A 23,053-nucleotide genomic window follows, 5' to 3' on the forward strand; every position below is an offset into this window, starting at 1 on the left:
AAATTTGATAAATGTTTTCATCTCTATCTCAAAAAAAAAAACCAAACAAACAAAACTCTGAGCCTCAGTTTCCTCATCTGTAAATGATGATAATCCTCATGCCCACCATTATGAGGGTTAATGACTTAGAAATTGCTTAGCCTCATGCCAGGCAAATAATAAGCATGCAACCATAGTTAAGTCTTAGTAGCATTAAAAGGGTGGGTTTGAAGGAGCCTTTGAGCCTTGCAGAAATCCTCCCTGAGAATGAAGTGTTGAGACAGAAACAAGGAAAACTGGAAGGAAAAACAGGTCTCCTTCAATTGGGCATCTGTTCGGAAGCCCCAGGAGGGGAAGAGAGATGAGAACATACACTTCCTGGACCCAGTCTTGGAGCACAGTACCCTGAGCAACAGGAGATGCGAACAATTCTCCTCATTAATGAGGATGCGGCTCCTAATCGGTGCATGGAACAGAATGCTTTTGCTTAATAGAGATCATTTCCCTGCCTCTTGCCCAACTCCCCAGCAGTGCCAGCAGCTCTTTGTTTAATGAAAGGTAGAGACTTTGAGTAGTGTGGTGGGATGGGTTGTAGGAGGTATTATTACCCTCATTACTATGATAATAGTTTAATCACAATCAATATTTATGGACATGCACAGAAGCCGTGCAATCAACCAGCAGCCCTGGAACTCAGGGTTGTCATGTTCTTGCCTATGGGCGCTTTCCCGGAAAGTCTGGGCTCTCTCCCACCTTCCCCCTGCCCCTCTAAAGCTCTAGAGTGGTCCTCAAGAGTCATTTCAGAATATCCATGATGGGTACATAGATAGTTATATGTGAGGTCCTGTTTGTGGTAATAGATGAATATCATCATAATATAACACTTTTTGTTTTTCAAAATACTTCCATAGTCATCGTCTGGATTTTATCTTCAGATTTTGGTAAATTATCTTGTGAAAAAGGTAGGGGAGTGTAGGGGCAGCATAAGACAATAGCAGATCCTTTGAAGTCAGACCCACTTGGGTTCAAATCGTAGCTCTACCACTTCTTAGCTGTGTCCCCTGGGGGAAGCAACTTAACCTTTCTGAGCCAAGTTCCTTCATTTGTAAAATGAGAAGACAAGTTCTTATAAGAATTGAATAAGATAGCGTAAAATAGGCATTCAATCGTTGGTAAAAGCACTATATTTTTATATATGACCATGTATCAGGTGTTAAATATTTCTGTGTTGTCTATGAGAAAACTAAATAATTTCTTTTCCCAAAGTCACATAGCCACTGGTTGAGAGAGCAGGAGTGAGGGCCCAGACTTGGAATCAAGTATTCTCTTTTGATTATCTGAAATTTTTTTGACACTCGTTCCATTTGATGCTGGCAAATTATGCAAACCTTATTTTAAAACATTTCAATGCTTAACTCTTTTCTTTTGAACATGAACCAAATTTTGAAAGCCAGTGATCATTTTTCTGAGCAATGAACATCTGATGAGCTTCTCATAAAAAAGTTATGGTGTCACAATTCCCACATCTGTAAAAACAGCATTTATAAACTGGAGCCCTCTTAAAAAAAAAAATGTGAGTGCCAGTGTGCATCAATGTAGCATTTACAGGGTGCCTAGTGGGCACAGGGCTTCACAACTGGCCAGAAATCCCACTGATCTTTGGCAAGCAAAGAAGACATTTCAGCCCTCAAGTGACCAAGCTCTGAGAATCCATCATGCTGTCTATGATTCCAGACATACTTCAAGGTTTATGTTTTTCTCCATCCTCAGAAAGTGTTGGAAGGGGCTGTCACTGTAATTGTCAGTTGGCCTCAAGCAGGAGCCACTGAGGTTTGCTCAACTGCTCACCCGCACACACAGTCCCAGTACATCCACCCACTGGCACATTCTGTCTCCCCCAAGCAGTCAGTCCCCCAGTTGGCACTTACAATTTATTCATCTTCCCAAGATGCACTTAGAGTATCCAGATTATGTGTTGAGGGAGGTTTTTGCTAGGTTTTACTTTTGCCATTTGTAGAGGACATGGCTCAGAACCCTGATGTCAGTCAAACAGAAACCTTGAAGAAGTTACGCAGGAGAAGGTCCATTCTTCCTGCAAAATGCTTTTCTGCGCTAGCATGTTGAAAATTCTATCACTTGTTTTGTTCTTTTTTTAATAGCCTTTTATGAAAGAAATATACATGGTTCAAAAATGAAATAGTACAGAGACATTCATAATAATTTTTTGAAAAGCAACATTTGTCTGTCTACCCCTTTACACCCTGGATCTCTTACCCCAGAAGGGACCCTTTGAAACTATGTTTTGTCTTCATAGCTCTAAGCACTGTTCTTATATTGCTGTTTCTTGATTTATCAACCTTAGAGATTCACTCCCTGTTGTAATCCACAGAGTTCTAGCCCACTTCACCATCTTCCACTTCCCCTCCCCACCGTGACAGTTGTAACATTGTGACGTTGTGTAGCATTATTGTTCCTCACGGCACCTTTATAACTGTAAGTAATGCCCGTCCACCTTGAGCTCTTGTTTCATCCACGAGTGGAGGCTATTGACACCCATGCCCTTGCCCTTCTCCTGCCTCCGCCTCCAATGGATCTCTTGTTCTAACTCGGAAATTGAATGACACATCTCTTCATTCTTATCATTTAAAAATGTAAGAACTGTACTTATGAATGTCTCTTGAGTCTATACTAGCACTGTCCAATAGAACTTTCTGCAATGATGGAAATATTCTATATCTGACCTGTCCAATCCAAAAGCCATGAGCCATGTGGCTCATGAGTACTTGAAATGTGGCTAGTACAACTAAAAAGTCAAGTTTTTAATTGTATTTTGTTTTAATTCACTTAAATTTAAGTAGCCACATATAGCTGTTGCATAGTGCAGGGCCAGACCAAGCTTAATACACAAGTCTGATTACCTAGAACAACCTGATTTTCCAGCAGAAATGATAATAATAGCTGACACACAGTTCTTACCTATTATGCCCTGGAAACTGTTCTAGAAACTTAATTAATAACCCACCAACTTTATGAAGAGTATTGTTATCCTCATTTTATAGATGAGGAAAGTGAGGCATGGAAAACTTCAGTCACTTGTCTAGTAAGTGGTAGAGCTAGAATTTGGCCCCATGAGATCCAACTCCAGAGTTTATGGTCTGAACCGCTTCCTTATACTGCCTCTAGTCCCCATTAGAAATTCCCACATCTTTCTTCAGATACTTCCAATCTGCTGATCCATGATGTGGTCACGGCTTCTCCCATGTTATGGGCCTGAGCGATGCTTATCGTAATGGCTATTACACTTAGATGTAAACCCTGCCCCATCCCATTTCTGCCACAAAAAGAGAGCATAAAAACTGGAGGCTGAGGGAAGGTATGGGCAGATGTAGGGACTCAGGGCAAATTAGCAGAGGGCTTACTGCCCAGTCACAGAAAGGCTGTCCCTTTGTCCGGGTGATTCCAACAACAGTAGTATAGCAGCCAGCACGTACGGAGGGCTTCCATGTCCCTTCATTATGCCCCTTCATGTGTGTCATCTTCATTAATCTTCACAACAGCCTGAAGAGATACAGATGAGGAGGGTGCAATGAAAGGGCGCTGGGAATGTTAAATGAGGTGGTTCATGAGAAACACTGGAAACAGTGCCTAGCATAGAGTAAATACTCAGCACATGCTCCCTGTTGCAGTCCTTTCGTCTCTGTGCCACGTCTACCCTCCGGGCCATGCTACATTATCTGGTACCTGTGTGAATGGTCTTTACTTCTCTCTAACGTTTTTTCCCTTTCTCTGTTACTATAGTTTTTCCTGGAGCCTCACTTCCAGAGCTCTTATTAATACTAAAATACTAATACCCTTTGTTTTATTGCTTGAGTATTTATAACCTTTTCAAGGTGCGGGAAGTGTTTCCATCCTTCATTCTTCCTAGAACAAACCTGCCTCATACACCACCCGAGAGTCACAGACATTTTTTTAATTCTGGAAGGAATCAAGAGAAAACAGGAAAACACTTAGCCCAGTGCCCTATTATAATACATAAGGATATGAGGTCAACCAACAAGTTAGGCAAGTAGCAGAAGTCAATCAACTAGTTAATGGTCAAATTAGGATTAGAAATTTGTGTTTTTGATTCTTCCCCCACCTCCACTCCACTGTCTCCCATTTAAGCATGTTCTAGTCCAGAGGTCAGAAAACTTCTTCCGGAAAGGACCAGTTGGTAAATATTTTTGACTTTGTAAGCCACATGGTCTCTGTCATAGCTATTCAACCTCTGCCCTTTCAGCATGAAAGCAGCTATCAACAAGATGTAAATGAATGAGCATGGCTGTGTTCCAATAAAACTTTATTTACGTACGGACACTGAAATGTCCATTTCCTGTAATTTTCACATCAGGAAATATTATTCTTCTTTTCATTTTCTTTCAGCCACTTAAAATTGTGAAATTATTCTTAGCTCGTGGGCCATACAAAAACAGGCAGCAAGTTAGAATTGGCCCACAGACCATAGTTTGCCAACCTTTGTTCTAGTCTGTTAACTATTGATGGGAACATACTTGGTACAGTCGACTCCCAGCTAACCACAAGTGAATTAAACACTAGTAATAATATTAGCTAATGCTTATTGAGCTCTTACTACATACCAGGCACTGTGTTGAGCACTTGATATGATATCCACCTGTTCAGCCTCAGAAGAACCCTCTGAAGAAGATTCTGTTGCTGTCCTCATTTTGCAGATGAGATTATAGAAGCTGTGGGAGGTTCAATAATTTTTCCCAAGGTCATTCAACTAGTAAGTGACAGAGCATAATTCAAATCAAGAGCCGTCTGACCCAAAGACACAATACCTCCCTCAAAGTAGGCTCCCCTTCTCCCAGATCCCCAGTGATCAGTAGGTAAGAAATAGCATTAGGACGACACATCATTTTCAGCATGTCAACAATTTGATGTCATGAAAGAACTCTGCACTTTATAACCAGATTTGGCTTGTACTCTAGTTCCACCACTTGCTGGTTCACCCCTTGAGAGTTGCTTAAGCTCTCTGAGCCTCAGCATCCTCTTCTGTGAAGCAGGGCTGGTGAAATGAGCCTTCCTAGGTTCTACAGTGATGAGTAATTGAACTAATTATACATAAGGTGCTTAGCACAGTACCTCATTCAATAAATATCATTAAGGATCAGGTGAAAATCAGGTTGCTTGTTAATGTTTTTATAGCCGAGAGACCCAGGACTACCCAAATCCTGTCCTAGAATATTAAGGAACCATCAGGGACCTCCCCACCCTCCCCACAGTGTCCTCCAGGGAAATGCATGCAATGGAAAACATTAGGAGAATATGAGACAAACTAGTGCCTTATTGAATGTTTTGGTTACCTATTGCTGCATAACAAACTATGGCAAAATTAGTGGCTTAAACAATCATTTTATTTTGCCCACAATTTTGTGGGTCAGGAATGTGGGAAGAGCTCGTCTAGGAGATTCTTTGGTTCCGCGTGGCTGACTGTGGTCACTCACTTAGCTGCATTCAGCAGGTGGCTGAGCTGGGCTGGGGCTGGATGTCTGCTAACTTGATGTGTCTCCATGTGGCTTCTTTCTCCTTATGTGGGGTCTCATTCTACTGATCTTCTCCACGTGGTTTGGGCTTCTTGCAGCATGGTAGTCTCAGGGTAGTCACACTTACAGGGCAGCTGGCTTTCAAGACTGAGCAAGTGGAAGCTGCTAGCCCTTTTCAAGACTAGGCTCAGGACTGGCATGGCATGCTCTCCATCATATTCTTTTGGTCAAAGAAGTCACAGACCAGCCTATACTCAAGGGGGATGGAGGAATAAACTCTACTTCTCAATGAGGGAGTGGCATGCCCATGCAGGGAGCAAAACAATTGATGGCAAGCATCTCTGGAAACAAGCTACCAAATTGTGAACTGGGTTTGGGGCCCACATTCCAATGCAGAGAACTCTACAGTGTTATACTGTACAGTCCAGGGATCTCTTTCTAAGAGGTTAGGTCTGAAAAGTCAGGGAGAAATAGAATCAGAGAGAGGATCTAGACCACAACCTGGCACAGGGCCAGCCAAGAAGAGAAGAAGTAAGATGACCAGACCTCTCACTGCAGAATAAGTCACACGCTGTCACCTGAAGTATTCTAACCATGAAACAGAAGCACCGTACTTAAGTGTGAGGATATTTGAGGTTTGATGAGCCCACCCACTAGCAAGCATAGCCCAACCAGTGCCCTGGAACAAGACCAATCAAATCAGCCGCTTCGGAAGTGGAAGGAAGAGAGAGTGTAAAAATAATAGCCAACACTTATTGAAAACATACTGTGTGCCAGGCCCTGTGCAAAGGGTTTCACGTACTTTAACTCACTTAATCCTGAACATGCACTAAATGAATTAATACAGGTCAAATGCTTAGAATGGTTTCCTGCACATCTGTCTTTATTATTAATCCATACAACTACCCCGTGAGGAGGTATTATTGTCCTTATCTCTATTTTCCACGGAAGAAGCTAATGCTTAGAGAGATTAATTACCTGGCCCACAGCTGGTGTGTGATAGAACCAGATGCCAGCCCAGGCGTCTGACTCTTGACCCCAAGCTCTTACCTCTACACTGTACTGCCCGTGATGTAGAGAAACAAGACATCTCTTAAGCTCTTCTCGTAGAGGCAACAAACACCAGTTCCTTTTGAATTGATAGTGCCTGGCTGCACTTTTCTTAAATATCCCTTTAAGAGTTTTATAACTTAGAAACCAACTTCAGGAAAGCACTAGAAACCTCTACCTTGGGTACTCTACCTTAAGTAAAGAGTTCCATACTCAGAAATTCATTCATTCAACACATTTTTATTGAGCCCCTGCTATACACCAGGCATTATAGATACTGAGGAGAGAGAGAGAATTTATATCATTCCTTAGGACCTACATTCTAGATGTGAGGATGGTGACAGATGATGAAATTCAACTAATAGAGATAAAATTATTTTATGGATAGTAGTAGCACTAATTATCATTTTTACATACTAAACTGTCTCAAATCTCAAAAAAAAAAATCCAGATCTCTAAGATGGATAAGGGTTAGAGAAGTGCATAAAGGAACAAAATAGCATCGTTATCCTTACAGTAGAAATTTCAAAAGCCAAACATGGAAGTAAATTTTGCTGACCCCTTGAAATGGTGGTGTGGTCGGCGGTTTCTAGGCAAAGGCAGAGAAATCAGCTCGGAGCTCTTGTGAAGTCAAAGAGGCAGGGGTGGAGTCAGCTCGTGCAGAGAATCAATTGTTTCCTTGGTTGGTTTCTTTTTAGGAGACCATGGGGAGAAAGGAAGGCTCAGGCAGTCACTAATGCACTGGTATCTGTTCAGATTTCTTTTTTCTTCCATCTTTGAGTCTTACCCACCAGATTTCTGTTTGCAAAAAGGGCTTAATCCACTTTTTTTTTTTTGTCTGTGCATTGATTTAATAGTATCAAACCCTGAGGTCCTCGTGGTCTGCACCTGGGTTGCTTTTTCCCCTAATGAAGCAAGAGAAGTGGTTTAAGCCCCCGCCGTGCTCCCTATCAAAGCTACACAATGATTAACGCAGGTCCCCTTATTAGGACCAGGCAGAAGAAAATCCCTTAGTCATCAGCATTGTGAAATCCCGGAATGGTGAGTGTTCAATGAAAAGATTACCTTGGGCACCTGAAAAATAATGGAAGAGCTCAACAGAGAAACCATTAAGCCTGTCGACGCTCACTAAGTCAGGTGGAGGGTCGAGGTAATTAGCTGGGACATTCAGGCCAGAGAAACTGTTTTGGACCTTCTGCCCTGACTGAGTCAGTGCAGATAATTATTCAAATCTCTCATACCTTTTTCCTGGAGAAGCCGTTTCAGGTTGTGTCTACACACAAAAGAAAACAAGACTTAAATATGACTGGTCATTCAAAGTGGTTTGATAGGTGGTTAGTTTTTTTAAAACTGAATAATAGGCAGCTTAGGGGATGTGAGGTCTAAAGTTGTAACTTATTAGCTGTGTGACTTTAAGCCAAATTGCTTTATCTCTCATAGCCTCAGTTTCTTCAACTGTAAAATAGGAATATTAATAGTACCACCTCCAAAGGCTTTGTGAGAACTAAATGTAATAAAGGCAGTATTCCTAACTTGTCACCTGGCAAGGAGTGATCTCTCCAGAAATGTTACTTACAGTTACAAATTGTTGAATGGATGTGACTCCTTCCGAGTATTTGGACTCATTCTGTGTATTTAGACATCATCTAAGAAAGGGGCCAGGAATCAAGGAGCAAATGCCTTCATCTACAGCCCCTAATATGGCACCTCATACATAATAAGCGTTCTCTGCTTCGGGCAGAGAAACTGTGAAAACATGTGAAAACATGAAGAAGTTGCTCGCTGAAAGCTTGTCTCTCTCCCTTCATCCTCGGTCTCCATCAGCCTCTCCTATTTTGTGTCTCTTTTTCTAACCTCCTTTCCCAGAATTGGCTCTGTCTGGGAGGTTGAGTAGAGAGGCTCACGGATACTGCTAGAGAAGGAGTGTTCTTTGTCCCATGAGAGGGACGGTCAGAATGCAAGGATTCTCAGGAAGTGAAGTCACAGTTTTTGCCTCTCCCTTGAAAGCAGATAGTCCCTGCTTAGAAAGGGTGCCAGACCAGGTGTCTGGGGCAAACCCCTTCCCTCACCCTCGTCTCCTGTGCCCCAGGGCACCATGGCTTGGTCCCAGAGAGTAGTAGGTATGTTTTATTGAATATAACTGAGCACACTGGCCTGGGGAATTGCCCTCTCACTCATGCCTAACTCAGCCATCCTGAGTTAGGGAACAGAGGTCTTTGCTGCCTGCCTCAGTGTTTGAGGGTGATTTCTCCAATGTGTAGGGTGTTTGCAGAATTGGAAGAAAGTGCATGAGACTGAGAATCACCTCAAATACCTGCTGGTAACCTGGGGAGATTCCAGCATCCTTTTTATGGCAAGAAATCGCCTGTGGGCTAGAAGTGGGAAGTAAAACTGACTGCCATCAGGATGAGGAGCGTGTATTTTATCTCTATCAAGTAGCCAATATTTCTAGTAATCGATAAGAACAGGTACCTTTAGTATCTTTTACCATGGGCCCAGCACTGTTCTGCACATTAGGTGGATTACCACATTCAGTCCTCACAGTATCCCTTTGAATAACATTTTTATTGTCCCATTTGCAGAAAAGTTAAGTAACTTGCTCAAAGTCACCAAGCTAGAAAATGGGCAAAGCCAGACTTCTAACTCCGTCAATCCTGAGCCCATCCTCTTAGCCACTTCACAAGGAAGATGTCTTTTAAAGTTAAAAAGAAAAGAAAGTTACATAGATACACTTTTGAGAACTATTGATGGTAAAAAATACGTAATGACAAAATTCTATAAAATAGGTAGTACTTTTAAAGAAATTTTTTTTATTCATCAAAACAACATCTACATATAATGGAAAATAGTCTTGTGTATGTTGTAAGGCCTGTTGTTTATTTGATCTAGAGACAGTGCCTGGTGTGCTCTTGGATATTCTGGCCCTTGGCAATAATTCCAAGGCCCTAGTGAGTTGGGAGGATCTGGTCCTTCCACTCTACTTAGAGTACAGCTAGCAAAAAGACATATTCTTATGGATGCTTGAAAGGAATGTGATGCTTAAAGGTAACACTGTTGGCATTAGGGAGGAAAGGATTCAGGGACTAGAGTTCTGACCCTGGCTTTGCAAGTTTATTCACTCTGCTGTATCTCAACATGTCTACTATGAAAAATGGAACCAGTGACAGCTTCCTACCTCTTAAGGAAACTAGAATCCGAGAACAAGAAGCAGCCTTGGAGGTCGCCTGTCCCATGTGGAAAGGCTCACGTCCAGAGCATCCTACATAGCCTCTGCTTGAGCCACACCAGCGAGGAGGTCTCAACCACCAGAGACGGCCAGTGCCTACCTGGACTCAGATTACTGTTTGGACCTTCTTCTGGGGCCCTGTTATTTTACTCATTCATCTTTATTCCATGCTCTAGAACCACCATGAAAAAGTCCAATCTTCCTACATTGAAGCTCCTTTATTAACTATATGAAGATTGTCATTTTCTTTGCCATTAGCCCTTCCTCTTCCAGGCAAGATATCTCTGTCTTCGCTTTCCTTGTAGAAGACACTTCCAGACTCCCCTGTATCCTCACTGTCAACATCCTTCTTAAAGTTCAATGGCCAGAACCAAAAATGGTACACCACATGTTTCTAAATACTAATAGGACTGCAGTTTACTCTGAGCTTTTGTTTCCTGTTATTATGAGATGGGAGGAAGATCAATAAGACTAAGTGCAAGTCAGCAGTTCACAGATAAAGAAACAAGCCTAACAAACTGAAGGCTGGTGCGTGTAGGACAGTGGATGGTTTTCATTCATGACACACAGCTTATCTCATCTTCCCAAATTGCCTTGAAAGGAATAGAACTTGACTGGTGTCATTCTCCAAATTGGAACTGCATGTTAGTGGTAAACGGAGAGTAGGCGTGTTTAAAGGTTGATCATTTCAGCTGTAGCAAAACTCCTACCAACTGCCAAGCACTAACTCTACAGAGCAAAGGAGGCAATTTCTAGCTGAGAAGAATTATTTTGCCAGCACTTGCTCTGACCACTGATGCTTGAATTCCTCATACTTTCCATTATTGGTGAGGAGATCAGGAGTTCAAAAGGAAAAATATGGGCTCAGGATACCTACACGTGAGTCCTGGCTTCTCTGCCTTTTGGCTCAGAACATGATCAAATAAATTCTTAAATTCTATGCATTGTGATGTTCCAACTGTAAGTAGATACGATCAATAGCCCCCATTTTGCAGGGTGGCTGAAAGAAGAAACTGTACATGAAAGTGCTTTGCAAAGTGAAAAAAGTCATACAAATGTTAGGTATTATTCTAAGTGTGGGAGACTTGAAAGAAAGGAAAGACTTTCTTGCCCAAACTAAATTCTAGAACAGGAATGGAGAAGAAAGATTTCAGGTTGGGAATCATTTAGCAGAAATGTTAATTGCACAAAATCTGGAAAGTTTTCTTCTATCCCTTTGATGGCCCAGAGTAGTTTCCTTTGCCCACCAGCCTTTGCAGGTGGTCAGCTCTGTGTGCAACTATGTTGGCTTTCAGACTAACTCATGCAATGGCTTCTCAAACTGGTCATTCCTCTGCTTATTCCTCAACCATCCTGAAGCCAGCACTGGGCACTGGCTTGATTTCCTTCTACAACTTTTCCCTGAGGGCCTTTTCTAAGCCAGGTACCAAGTGAGTCACTGAGGAGACAGCCATGAACAAGTTCAGTGGGAGACAGACATTGCAAAAAAATTACTGAATTGCAATTGCAATCAGTGCTGCAAAGAAAAAAATGTAGGGTTCTAAGAGAATCTGTAACAGGTGAATCTAGGAATCATTTTGGGTGCTGGCAATGATTCCAGAAGATAGAATGCATTACCCTCTCAATAATTAATCAATGTGTGTTCAGCCCTTTAAAATTTGTGAATCATTTTCTCATGTTTTCACTTGATCAAGCTCTCAGCCCTGTAAAGTACACAGTATTGTCACCCTCTTCTAGAAATCTAGAAACCAATGCTAAGGAACTTGAAGTGATTATCCTAGGGTCAACTAGTTGTGTCACTTACAGAACTTCTGACTCTGTATCCTGGATTCTTTCCACCTCACCCTATTGGTTCACTGGCTTCTCTCCCTTGAGAACTGACATTTTGATAGGTGCCTTTGAGAAAAGAGCAATAGGGAAAAACGCTCCCCTGAACACTTTCCTGGGAGACATGTGGGTAGAGGTTGTGATTCCCAATATTGGCCTCAGCCAAATGGCAAGAGGAAGCCCACCTGAGATGTGAAAACACATCCTAACTGCTTTGTGTGCATCGCAGTCTTTGTAGTTGCCAACAAAATGGGAACTCCTCTCTGACCCCAAATGTAGCCCCTCTGTCTTGCCTGTGCCTAGAGGAACCTGTGTGACCTGAGTCAAAATGAAACACATAGAATAGCAGATGTGCTCCCATAGGTCTTATTCCTCAAACCCAGCTGTTCATTGACTTCTTACAGCACCCAGAGTCCACTCAGATTTACTTATGAATTTATCACCTTAGCTACCATTTGTTCCATGCTTATTATGTCCCAAGACTTGACGCACATTCACCCTTATGTCAAATTCCTGAAGTAAGCACTATTAGTATCTCCATTTCACAAATTAGACAACTAAAGCTCAGAGAGATGAAGTAACCTGCCCAAGGTCACCCAGCTTGTATGTTGTAGAGTCAGAATTTGAATCCAAGTCTCACTCAAACTCCACACTCTCAAACACTATACTCTACCACAATCCATCTCCAAAAACTGAAAATAGCTTCATAACCACTTCCTGCACTTCCCTTCTGGGTATTTTAGTATTTAAAACCAGGTGACACAACAGCAGCCTTGGGATAGTTCTGAAAGCCTCTGGTACCCTCCCAACTCCCACCCACAGACACCTATCTCCCTCTGAGTTAAGGATGCCCATCCCTCCTCTTGAAGAGCCTGAAACTGAGAACTGAAGTTGCCATTAGGACAAACCTACAGCCATATCACACAAAGACCCAAAGTCCAAGAAGCGACAGCAGCCTCAGTTTCTTTTCTGGGCTGGTGAGCCCTCCACTAGTCAGTTTGGGTTTAGCTACGGTCATTTTCCTCCCTTTTCAAGACAGGGAGGAAAATGCAAATCTTCCACACAGAAGCAGAATCTCAGTCGGTAAAACCTCACTTGCTTGCTTTCTTCTCTGTTCTTTCTTTTCTCCCTCCCGCCCTCCTCTCTCTCTCTCTCTTTCTCTCCAAAGCAGTGCTATGGCTTGGGGAAAAAATAGCAAAACAGATTTTATTTTTTAGTACCTTTCTATGTTTCCTGGTCAGCTCCATGTGCCAGCATATTGTTCTAACTCTGCTAGTGCTACAGCATTGAGCTGTGAACAATTAAACATAAACACCAGCCTCACTGCCATCCTCTTCTTTCCTCCTTAGGTGAAGGCAGCTTCCAAATATGTGGATGTACCCGTGAGTATTTGAAAATTGTTTCTGTGGGGTTTTTTGCTTCCATGAAAATTCCGAGGGTGCTGTTTTCATTAGTTGCTGTTCAATTGTATATTCCTGACTTTAATCACCAGAGAAGGGAAGCCAAGACTATTTCGTGGTAAAGTTTTGTTGAGATGAGAAGAGGGTATGGCTTCTTTCATCAGGAAGAGAGATCCTGTTTGAGGGTAAACCCGGTTCACTTTCATTTTCCTTGGTTTCGCTGGTATGTTTCATTGTTATCTTTCTGCTCACCTCGCCTCCAGCATGCACACCTTGGGAGTAGTTTGGTGAGCTGGAAATTTGCACAAGGGTGCCAGTATTTTTTAAAAACAAATAAATTCTGAATTTGTTCATTTTGGGGTCAATTCTGCAATTGTTTTAAGGAAACCTTACAAAACTGCTTATAATTAGTGCAGACCTCATTAATGAAGAGAGCTCTCAAAGTTCACAGATAAAGCCCTCGAAGTTGCCCAAAATTTACATTTAAATTGAGGTTAAGGACTACACATGAATGCTAGAGTGTGGGATTACCTGTGATAAACCAGGATACATTTATAGACAGACTTTGCCCTGCCTATTAGCAAAATAAAATTGGAGAGATTTAAATATATTCCAATAAAGGGGAAAAGAAAATGATTCTGTTTCTCCATTTCTAACAAAAGAGGTATGAGTCTATTATAAAATATTAAATTTAGAGAGCTTATCTCAACAGCCACCAAGGGTCTTGTACTGAACGTTTCTCATTCTGAACGTGGTTAAGTACCCTCCTTGTTCAAATACTTATTTGTTAAAATTTGTTTTTTTCTAAAAGGATTTATATTAACATTTAAATTCATTTCCCTAGGAAGCTAAGTGTGTAATGGTTTATTGGCTTATTTCTCAAAGGATGGCAAAATGGAAAATTGGAGTGAATTTAGCATTAGCATATATTTTGTTTGTTTAATGAGAGAATGTACAATCAATAATTGTGCTTTGAATTTATATAATACTTCTCATCGAGGGACCTCAGACTCCTTCACGTAGATAGTGCTTATAATGGAGAAGAGAAAAAACTCACATAATGCAGCAAGGAGAGAAGTTAAGTAATTTATTTTTCCAACCCCCAAAGTATAAACTTTCAGTTCACAGGGAACAAACGACTCAAATTCTCTGGGCCTGTTTCTCCCTCCTTAAAATAGAGACAATAATACCCAAGTCATGGGTTTGCCATGCAGATTAAATGGCACACATATATGGAACATTCCTCACCATATCTGGCACTCACTGGACATTTCAGAGGCAGGAGCAGGGCACAGTGGGGAGAGAGGTGACACCCACACTCTATGGCACAAGAGGGGAGGGGGATGAATTTGCTGACATCTGCCCTGGCCTGCACTGGTCTTCAACAGTAAGAGAAATTGAAATTTGAGGCTCCCAACCCAAAGATCTGGTGGCTGAGGTCTGTTTTCTATAGATCTCAAAGCAGAGGGGAGAGCTCACCAGCAAGGCTGGAACAGGGGACTAGTAGGCAAGACCCAAATATCTGGAGAAATTTCATCTGGCAATTGGTATGAGCAACTGAAATTGGCATTGGGGGGAGGTCAAAAAGTCAAATATGGGCAATTTCATGTGGTTCAGCCTAATTTCTGCAAGCCAGGTTTAGATTTATTGTAAAGATGAGGAAAAAAATGGACTCTACATCAACATGAAAGGTACCCTGATCTGTAGTCATTGCATGTTTATGGATGAATTCTGCTGTATCAGATGCCTTTCTCAGCTCTGAGAGAACAAAAATGAATTAGCAGAGTTTCTACCCTCTAGGGAGGCAGAAGAAAAAGATGCAGTAGGTCCCAAAATGTGGTACAGTTACCACTGATGATATACAATATGATAAGCCAAACCTTATATAGCACTCACTATGTGCCAGTCACTGTTCTAAGCACTTTACATTTAATCTTCACGACAACTCCGCTTTAAAGGTGAGGAAACTGAGGCACGGAGAGGTTAACTTGCTCAGGGTCCTACAGTTGGTAAGTGGCTGAGCTGAGATTTAAACCAACGCTCTTAAACACTCTGCCATCTGCAAGATGATTTTAGTTAGTACATAGACAAACATCTTTGTTTGGGTAATTGAGTAATTATTATGGTAAGTATTAGAAAAAATATGAGTAGTCCATCAAACCCATGATTTCACCAATTATTATGGCTTAGGACAAAGCTAAACTTTAAAATTAAGTTGATTAAAGTAGATTTTTATAGCAAATAATATTATAGTAATATTATAATAGAGGTTTTAGTAAATATATTTTAGAAAATAATAGTACATAATACACATATGTGCTATATATACCTTGTTTACATATAATAATAGTAATCATTTACTTCTCGAAACAACCCTGTGAGGGGGTAATATGATCATCCTGTTTCACAGCTGAGGAAACTGAGGCACAGGGAGGTTAAGTAGCATGCCCAAGGTCACCTGGTGAGTAAGCAGGAGTGAAAAGTGCTAGCAGTTTGACTATATAGAGCTTGCTGGCTCACAACAGTCACTTGTGTGACTTTCTTTCCAACTCTGCCTTCAGTGGGGGCACATTGGTAGCTCAAACACAGCCATGGAGGGAGCGTTTACACCATGGAAATGGGCAAGCACTACAAATCAAGGTTTTTTGTTTTGTTTTGCTGTCCGTGCTTTTTGTTTTGAAGAGCCAGTTTACCAGCACAGCAGGAACTATCACCTATTAGATCAGAGGTCCCCAAACCAGAATGAGTAGCGGTAACACTTGACAAGGTTTTTTGGGTTGTTTTTTTAAATAGAGATTTCCAGCCCCTTGCCTACAGAGATTCTAATTCAGTAGTTCTGGAGTGGAACCTGGAAATCTCTTTCTAAAAAGCTCTCTATGTAATTCTGATAGGTAGTGCAAGTTTGGGAACCAATGGACTAAATCAGTGATTCGAGACCTTGGCTACCTGTTGGAAACACCTGCGGAGCTTTTATAAGAAGTAGTGCCAGCTTGCTTGTCAAATTGGAACAGAATCTCTGGGGTGTGGGGCCTAGGCATCAGCATTTTAAAGCTCCCAGGATCCTTCCTATTTGCAGCCAGGTTTAAGAACCATTGGATAAAATCATCTTTCAAGTTGTTTCTACGCTGAAGACTCTGAGTTCATCTGTGTTGCCCTGTGAGGTTTTTGGCATACAGTTTATTGGTTTAGTTCCCTGTGGGGACTAGTAGTTAGTAACCTTAGAGATTTGTCTCTTAATTATCCACACTAATGGAGAGCAGTGCTGTTACCAGTCATTCAGAACATTGCATAATCCCCAAAGCGTATCTCTCTCTTAGATGTAGTATTCAACTCTTTGGTATATGTAGCAGATTTGCATCCCTAATTAGGGCTTGCTTAGGATACTGAAAATTTAAATTTGTCTTCTTCAAGCTTGACAGTATCCTGGTAGGAGCAACCTGTGATTAAAATGTCCCATTTTTCCTAAGCCACAGAGTGGCCCCTTCACAAATTGTCTTCTACACGTGGATGGAGTTAACTATGCAGAGATTTATTTATTTGTTGTTTGTTTAATATGCTTCTAAAATCTACATCGTATTCCATCAGTCTGCCCAAGCCATGTTTAAAATAAACAATGTAATTGTGAGATATTAAAACAATCACCTAGAGTCCTTTCCACTGTGTGTAGATGGCAATGTGGTATAAAGCCTAATTTGTCTAATAGAACCAGTCATTTAGCCAAGAATATTTTCCGCGTATAACTGCAAGTTAGGTAGTTTGTCTGTGAACAGTCTTTATTTTAACCATTTTGGTTGGAAATCTTCTTAGACTGCGTTACACATCCTTCGCTGCCTGTTTAAATAGGGAACTGACCGTACTTTAACCATTTCTGGATAACTGAGGATCACCATTGTGACTATGTCTTTCCCCAGGGGCCACATAGCGACCCCTCTCCCCGGGGCCTCCTGAGGCCTAGAGCCAGTTTGCCTCTTCCCTTGATAGTCCCAGGCTGCAGCGGTCAGCTGGTCTACATGTCTGGTCCTACAATCTGGCATCCGTCCCCTGAAGCGCAGGGCATCAGGAGAAGTGATGGCGATCTTTTATCAGTGCGCCTGTTCGAGCAAGTCCCTACTTCCCCTTCCTGGTCCATCACAGGATGGAAAGCAAACGTGTTGGATTTGGATGTAAAGCTGGTTAAAAAGAAAGACAGTTGTGAGTCGGGGCCTGAGGGCTCTATTGTGAGAAAACTGTGCACATTTTCATGCAGAGACTTTGTCTTATTTTGATGTTGGTTTCCCTGAAGCCTCTTTTTTCTTGTTGGTTCCAAAGTAAATTCCAAAGGAAGGTAAGGCTATGAAGTAATATAACATTGGGAGTGGGGGGTGGGGGGGATCACAGTGGCTCATGTTTGTATAGCAATTTATGCTTTTAAGGTGTTTTAGCATACATTATTTTAGCTGACGATCATAACAATCCTTGAAGGTAAGTAGGGGAGCTATTATTAATCCCATTTTACAGACGGTGTGACTAAGGCCCAAAGATATTTAAATGATTTTCACAAGTTCCAATTTGTGAGGGATCCAATAAAAACCCATGTGGTGTGACTAAGGAGCTTAAAAAGGAGGTGGGTCAGGGGCTTATTCATTCCTGGATTTGTCCATTCAGCAAATCTTTACTGGCACCTATTACGTGCCAGGCATCATTCTGTGTGCTGAGGATACAATAGAAAATAGATCAAGTCCAGTCCCTGTATTTGTGGAGCTTATGCTCTAGTGGAAGAAGACAGACAAAAAATAAACAAATAAATATAAAGTTCAGTGTCAGATATTGGTAAGTGCTACGAAGAAAAGTAAAACAGTCAAAAGATAGAGAATCATGGAATTTTTTCACTACCTGGATGAGATGAACCACACTGATATATTCTTTTTAATCAAAGTTTTTAAAAATTAAATTAAATGCCCCCTTGAGGACAGCAAACTTAGTGGAAAGAGGAGTGGTGAAAGTAACCATTATTGTGGATCACCATTTCTAACATTGCTGATTACTAATAGGCCTGCTGAATTTGGCTTTGAATCTCAGCTCTAAGATGGCTGCATGTGTCCAGGAAAAGGCTGTGTCCACCACAAACATCACCAGGGAAGAAATGGAAACAATAATAATAAGTTTCTCGCGTCCCCCAGGTAGGGCTCCCATCCCTCCTGAGAATACCCTTTGATGTGCGGCTGCCAAAGGGAGAGAAGGAGAGAGGTGCCAGTTTAGAACTGATAGCTATCACTTACATCTCATTGGAGAAACTCCATTGTTTCGTATCATAAAACTGCAACAATTATAGGACCATCACCGAACCTGCTCAATCCATTTGCTGAAAATTGCTTGAAAGTGTAACAGTTGACTACTGTGGCTTTGAGTTGTCCTCATTGTTTTTCAAATTAATACCTTGTCATTGTTTCAGCAGGTGTTAAGAAATGTTACTAGCATCCCAGGGGCCAAGCATTGGCCCTTTGCTTGATAATTGTTTGCTTTGTATCAGGAAAAAAAAAAAATACAGTCCTACTGTTTCCAAACCTTCCTCATTTTCACCCTGTAAATTACACAGAAGTGTTAACTAACTTCAATTTGCAGTGCATGACAGTCACGTCTTGTAGAGAAATGATACTTTGTGATCTAAGGTAAATCACAGTAATGAAAACTAATCTTTTCAGTTATTAGCAAACATACATATCTACTGCGGAAATTTAAGGGGTTTGTGGCAGCTCTCCTAATGACCCACATTATAGTGTTTTAATTGGTTTCTTTGGATATAACTTTGATTGCGACATCTCAAGCAGTGTACATTCTGAGTTTCTTTTTTTTATTTTCTTACAATAAATCATTTCCTAACTACTGGATGAACCACCTGCTTACCTTTCCAGAAAATTTAATTTATTTAAAAATCAAATCCTTTCCCTTCTCCCGATTTTTTAATCCTGGGCTACAAGGCTGGGAAGCAAAGAGACAAATGGTTGAACGTCTCCTCTGAGTAAACTGATTAGGAAATACTACATACTCAGGTTAAACAAACCAAAAAAAATGTGACTTGGGTAAGAGGGCGTGTAGATTGAGATATGATTTCTTTACTTAGCACTTTCTCTATTTTTTAAAGAGGAAAAGGGGATCGGGGAAGGCTGTCACCTTCCTAATGTTATATTAAGGACAGACTATGGAGGACAGGGTATGTTTGAATATTCTTAAATGGGGGTTTCAATCCAAAGAAAAGCCAGAAAATGTCAGTGAGTTATCCAGTGAAGATTTATCCATTAGAATGTCTTTGCTGGAAAAACAAATTAATACTAGAAAAAATATCTATAACACCCTATAATCCCAACTGCCTTCTTAGCCAGGTTTTATTTCTGGAAAGAGCAGGAGGTTTGAATATCAGTTCCTACCAGTCCGGGCTGTGGGTAGCTATACTGTTACCATGGACAGCTTCCAGCTCCTGTGGATAGCTTCGAACACCAGCAAAGGCAACGTGAGATGGGGTGGGGTGGGGTGGGGAAAACAAAGATGCATGTGTGGTCAAGGAAGAGTCACTGTCTGAAAATTCCATTTTCATGTTTTCCTGTTTCTTTGCAGAAACCCGGGATGGACGTGGCCGACGCCTATGTGACTTTCGTCCGCCACTCTCAGGATGTCCTTCGTGATAAGGTCAATGAGGAGATGTATATAGAAAGGTTATTTGATGTAAGTAAATGCCTTCTCCTCCTTGAAGACCAAGGAGGAGACCCTCCAAAATGTGACAAAATAAGAGACAGGAGGATAAGTCACATTTTGAGAAAATGGATTGGTCCTGATTCAAACAAAATCTTTCCCTCTCCCTCTGCCTTAGGCTCTTATCTGTTGTGTGTCTGTTCCGAACCCACTTTGGTGTGGCCGTGTCTCAGTCCCAATCTGTGTGATCCGTGGGACGGCGCAGAGCCTCTCAGCAAGCAGGCTCGTTCCTGCACGAAGCTTGTGAGGCAGCTTTCTCTAACTGGCAAAGACCCTTCTTGGTCATGGTTCTCCTCCTTGCAATCTGGCCTTGCTTTAGAGAGATGTTCTTGTCCGGGAGGCTGCGGCCAGCTCCCTCTCCTGGGGGTGGTACCTCCCTGACGCCAGCTGTGGAATGCAGATGTGCAGTAAATGTTGCGTTGTTATCACTTCAAAGATGATTCTATTTCTGGAAGACTAGAAATCTTTAGTTAGCCCTGGGTTTTGGCAAACACTTAAGTTAGAGTTGCTTGGTCAGTAGTGATTCTAAACTGAGGTGCCCCCTGCCCACCCACCCACTTGAAAATTTGGGAGAAGCAGCAAATGTACAGAGAGCAGGTATACCAGGCTGCCAGACCCAGATGGAACTTCAGACAATGCAAATTTCTGAGGGTTAATAGTTGTCAAGCCATCTTATTTCCACTGTGACTACATCTGCACTTCCAAAGCAAGCCACTGAGGCAAAAAGAAAAAAAAAAAGGAATCTGCTTTGGTCTCAAATCGCCTGCCTCTTTCAGGCCAAAGCAGATGGGGCTGCCTAATTTAGCCAGATATTTTCCTTCAAGTTTCCACTGAATTTGCCAGTGTAGACCTGGCCAGAGTGCATGGAAGCTGACGTACTTGTCTCTGTGTGGCTCTAATTGTGCAGCCTACTTCTGTCTCGTGAAGCGTGAGCTCCTCCTGTCCAGGTTTCTGTATTTTTAGTGCCAGCCCGAACATTAATGTTTTGGTCTACTATGGAATCCGTGTTTCTATATTTTTTCTGCGATTGTGTTCAGCAATTTACATTGAGTTTGTGTGTGTGTGTGTGTGTTTGTTCCATAGCTAAGTGAGCTCATTGTTGGCACCGCTTACGAGTCTGCAGCTTCTGACTTTTATATGCTTTGTCTTCCAGCTCATTTGCTTTCGTCGTGTGTTGAAAAGGCTCCTTTCTTTTTTTCTCTTCCAGTCATCCCCTTTCTGTGCTCAATATCGCTCTTGCCTCTGCATCACCTTTCTTCGAGAAAACCCTTCTTACTTTTTAATTCCCACCCGTCCTCTCTCAGATTAAAATGGAACTTATCTCTCATGTCAAATGTTTTATCACATTATATCAAGTGGCATGAATTAGAATCAAATAATCTTCCTGTGTACATCTTCTAGCATGACCCACATCCACTGAGAATGCCTCATACATGCATAAAGCTCACCAGCGGGGCCTCTCCCTTCTCTGCATGCGTGCCTTTATGAAAGTACCAAGCCTAGAATGTCTGGGCACAACCACCCATCCAATAGGCATTGAAAACAGACAGGCAGCACCCGCCGGTCTGCAGTTAGGAGTGTGGACGTCCTGCCCATCTCCGCTGAATTAAATTCCAAACCACAAATTTTCAAGAAGCCTGTGGATTGTTCTTTTCAATGCCTAGGTTGCCTTTTTTTCTTTCCCTTTGATCAGTATCTTCTGATTCTCAGTTTTGTGTGGCCCTTGCGTGCGTGTGCGTGTGTGTTCCTGTGTGAGTGTGTGTGCGAATAACCTCGTGCTTTCTAAAACTTGAAGATACCCACTGCTGAATTTGATGTTTAATCTGCAGTTTAGCCTGTGGCTTCATTGACAAATAACCCACCCTTCCCTCTTTTTTTTTTAATTAGAAGTACGAGGAAAGAAAAAATTTTTAAGGTAGCTTTGTTGAAGTTGTCCACTTCTATGGCTTTTTTTAAAGGAAAAGTGCAACTGAATCTTTATTTAAAAAGCAAGAGTACAATCTTGACTAGCACAGATGGCAAAACTGGCCTTGTCTGACTTTGAAGAACACAAGCAAATTCAAGCCCTCTGGCCTTTAATGTGAATTAATAACGAAAAGAGATATTACTAAGAATATGTTTTTCAGGAAGCAAATTACTTTTAGGGTCGTTCAAAACTTCACAACTATTTCTAGTCCCTTGTTGAATTACACTGACCAGCATGAAACGGTCATCAGTAAATTGTGTAAATGCCACAATTCAGGCTCCTATTATCACAGTTATGTTTTCCTAAGGGAGTCATAGTTATACTTCCCTGAGTATCTGATTTTAAAGACTTAACCATTACAAGCATTCACTGAATGTCTCTCCCACCCCTGTGCAAAAAAATTTTTCAGTAGCTTCTTTAGAGATAATGAATTTCTTTGCCATGTACTTTCTTACTTTCCAAATAACCTGCTCCCCTAATTTACAGAATATTGGTGCTAGGCAACCTAACTGATGTAGTGCAAAAAAAGTTATTGAATCTGTCATGGATTTAAAACATTTGTCATTTGAAAAACCCAGAGCTTCTCAAAAAGCTTCATTACCATGCAGTCTCAGTAATTTAATTCAGTACTTACTGTTTTTCTATAATCTCGCAGCAAAACATCAGATTACCAACATGTTTGATTATTTTCGGCTTCTGTTTCCTCAAGCATGGTGTTTATTTCTTTGAGTAGATGCTCTGCAAGGCTCTCGTGTCCACCAGGCTAAACAAGGGACTAGAAATATTAAGGCAAGAGGGTCTGTGAAACCTGCCACCCTAAATTTCTTGCTACAATAAACTTGTTCTTTAAATACCATTCCTTAGTGATCGTGGTCCTAGGGCAGGTTTCTAAACAATTGGCAGAAATCTATTGAGAAAAACTTGTTAATCTGAGAAGTTTCTCTTCCAAATTGTTGCATTTTGATAAATGGCAAAAATGAATAATAGAAAATTAGCATTTTGAATGAGGAAAAATATATATCTCTCGGAGATTGTTTGCTGTTTGGGGGTTGTTGATTCTGGTTGTTGTGTCATTCTCTGGTTTTTAGTTCCTGCTGGCATCTGTCATTCAGAGGCTTATTCTCAGAGTTCCTGTTGTGTTTTTAGCTGTGTTTCAAAGTCTCCGTTTTACTTACCTGATAAATCCTTTAAGTTCTTGCTATTTAGTATTGTTCCCTTTCTTTTGCCTTTTTGAGTGTGCCTTATAAAAAAGGCTGGATGGCGTTAGATCATGTTTGCGTCTGAGAATGTTTGGACTAATAGCTGGTCATTTAATGAGTGCATCTTCCGTTGT

At 41.3% G+C, this 23,053-nt stretch overlaps 1 protein-coding gene across 32 annotated transcripts in view; it reads left to right on the forward strand.

Moving 5' to 3' along the window:
- Window positions 1-23,053, forward strand: part of CADPS (calcium dependent secretion activator) — a 438,027-nt gene that overhangs the window by 381,005 nt on the left and 33,969 nt on the right. For 27 of the 32 annotated variants that reach the window (XM_070238689.1, XM_070238698.1, XM_070238691.1 and 24 more), the window contains 2 exons: window positions 12,978-13,010; window positions 19,620-19,727. In XM_070238689.1, coding sequence (XP_070094790.1) covers window positions 12,978-13,010; window positions 19,620-19,727 — 141 coding nt within the window. The remainder of the gene's footprint in view (window positions 1-12,977; window positions 13,011-19,619; window positions 19,728-23,053) is intronic. The other 5 variants (XM_070238692.1, XM_070238703.1, XM_070238705.1 and 2 more) reach the window with 1 other exon arrangement.

This window comes from Equus caballus, chromosome 16 (assembly GCF_041296265.1).
Source record: "Equus caballus isolate H_3958 breed thoroughbred chromosome 16, TB-T2T, whole genome shotgun sequence".
In the NCBI taxonomy this organism is placed as follows: Eukaryota; Metazoa; Chordata; class Mammalia; order Perissodactyla; family Equidae; genus Equus; species Equus caballus.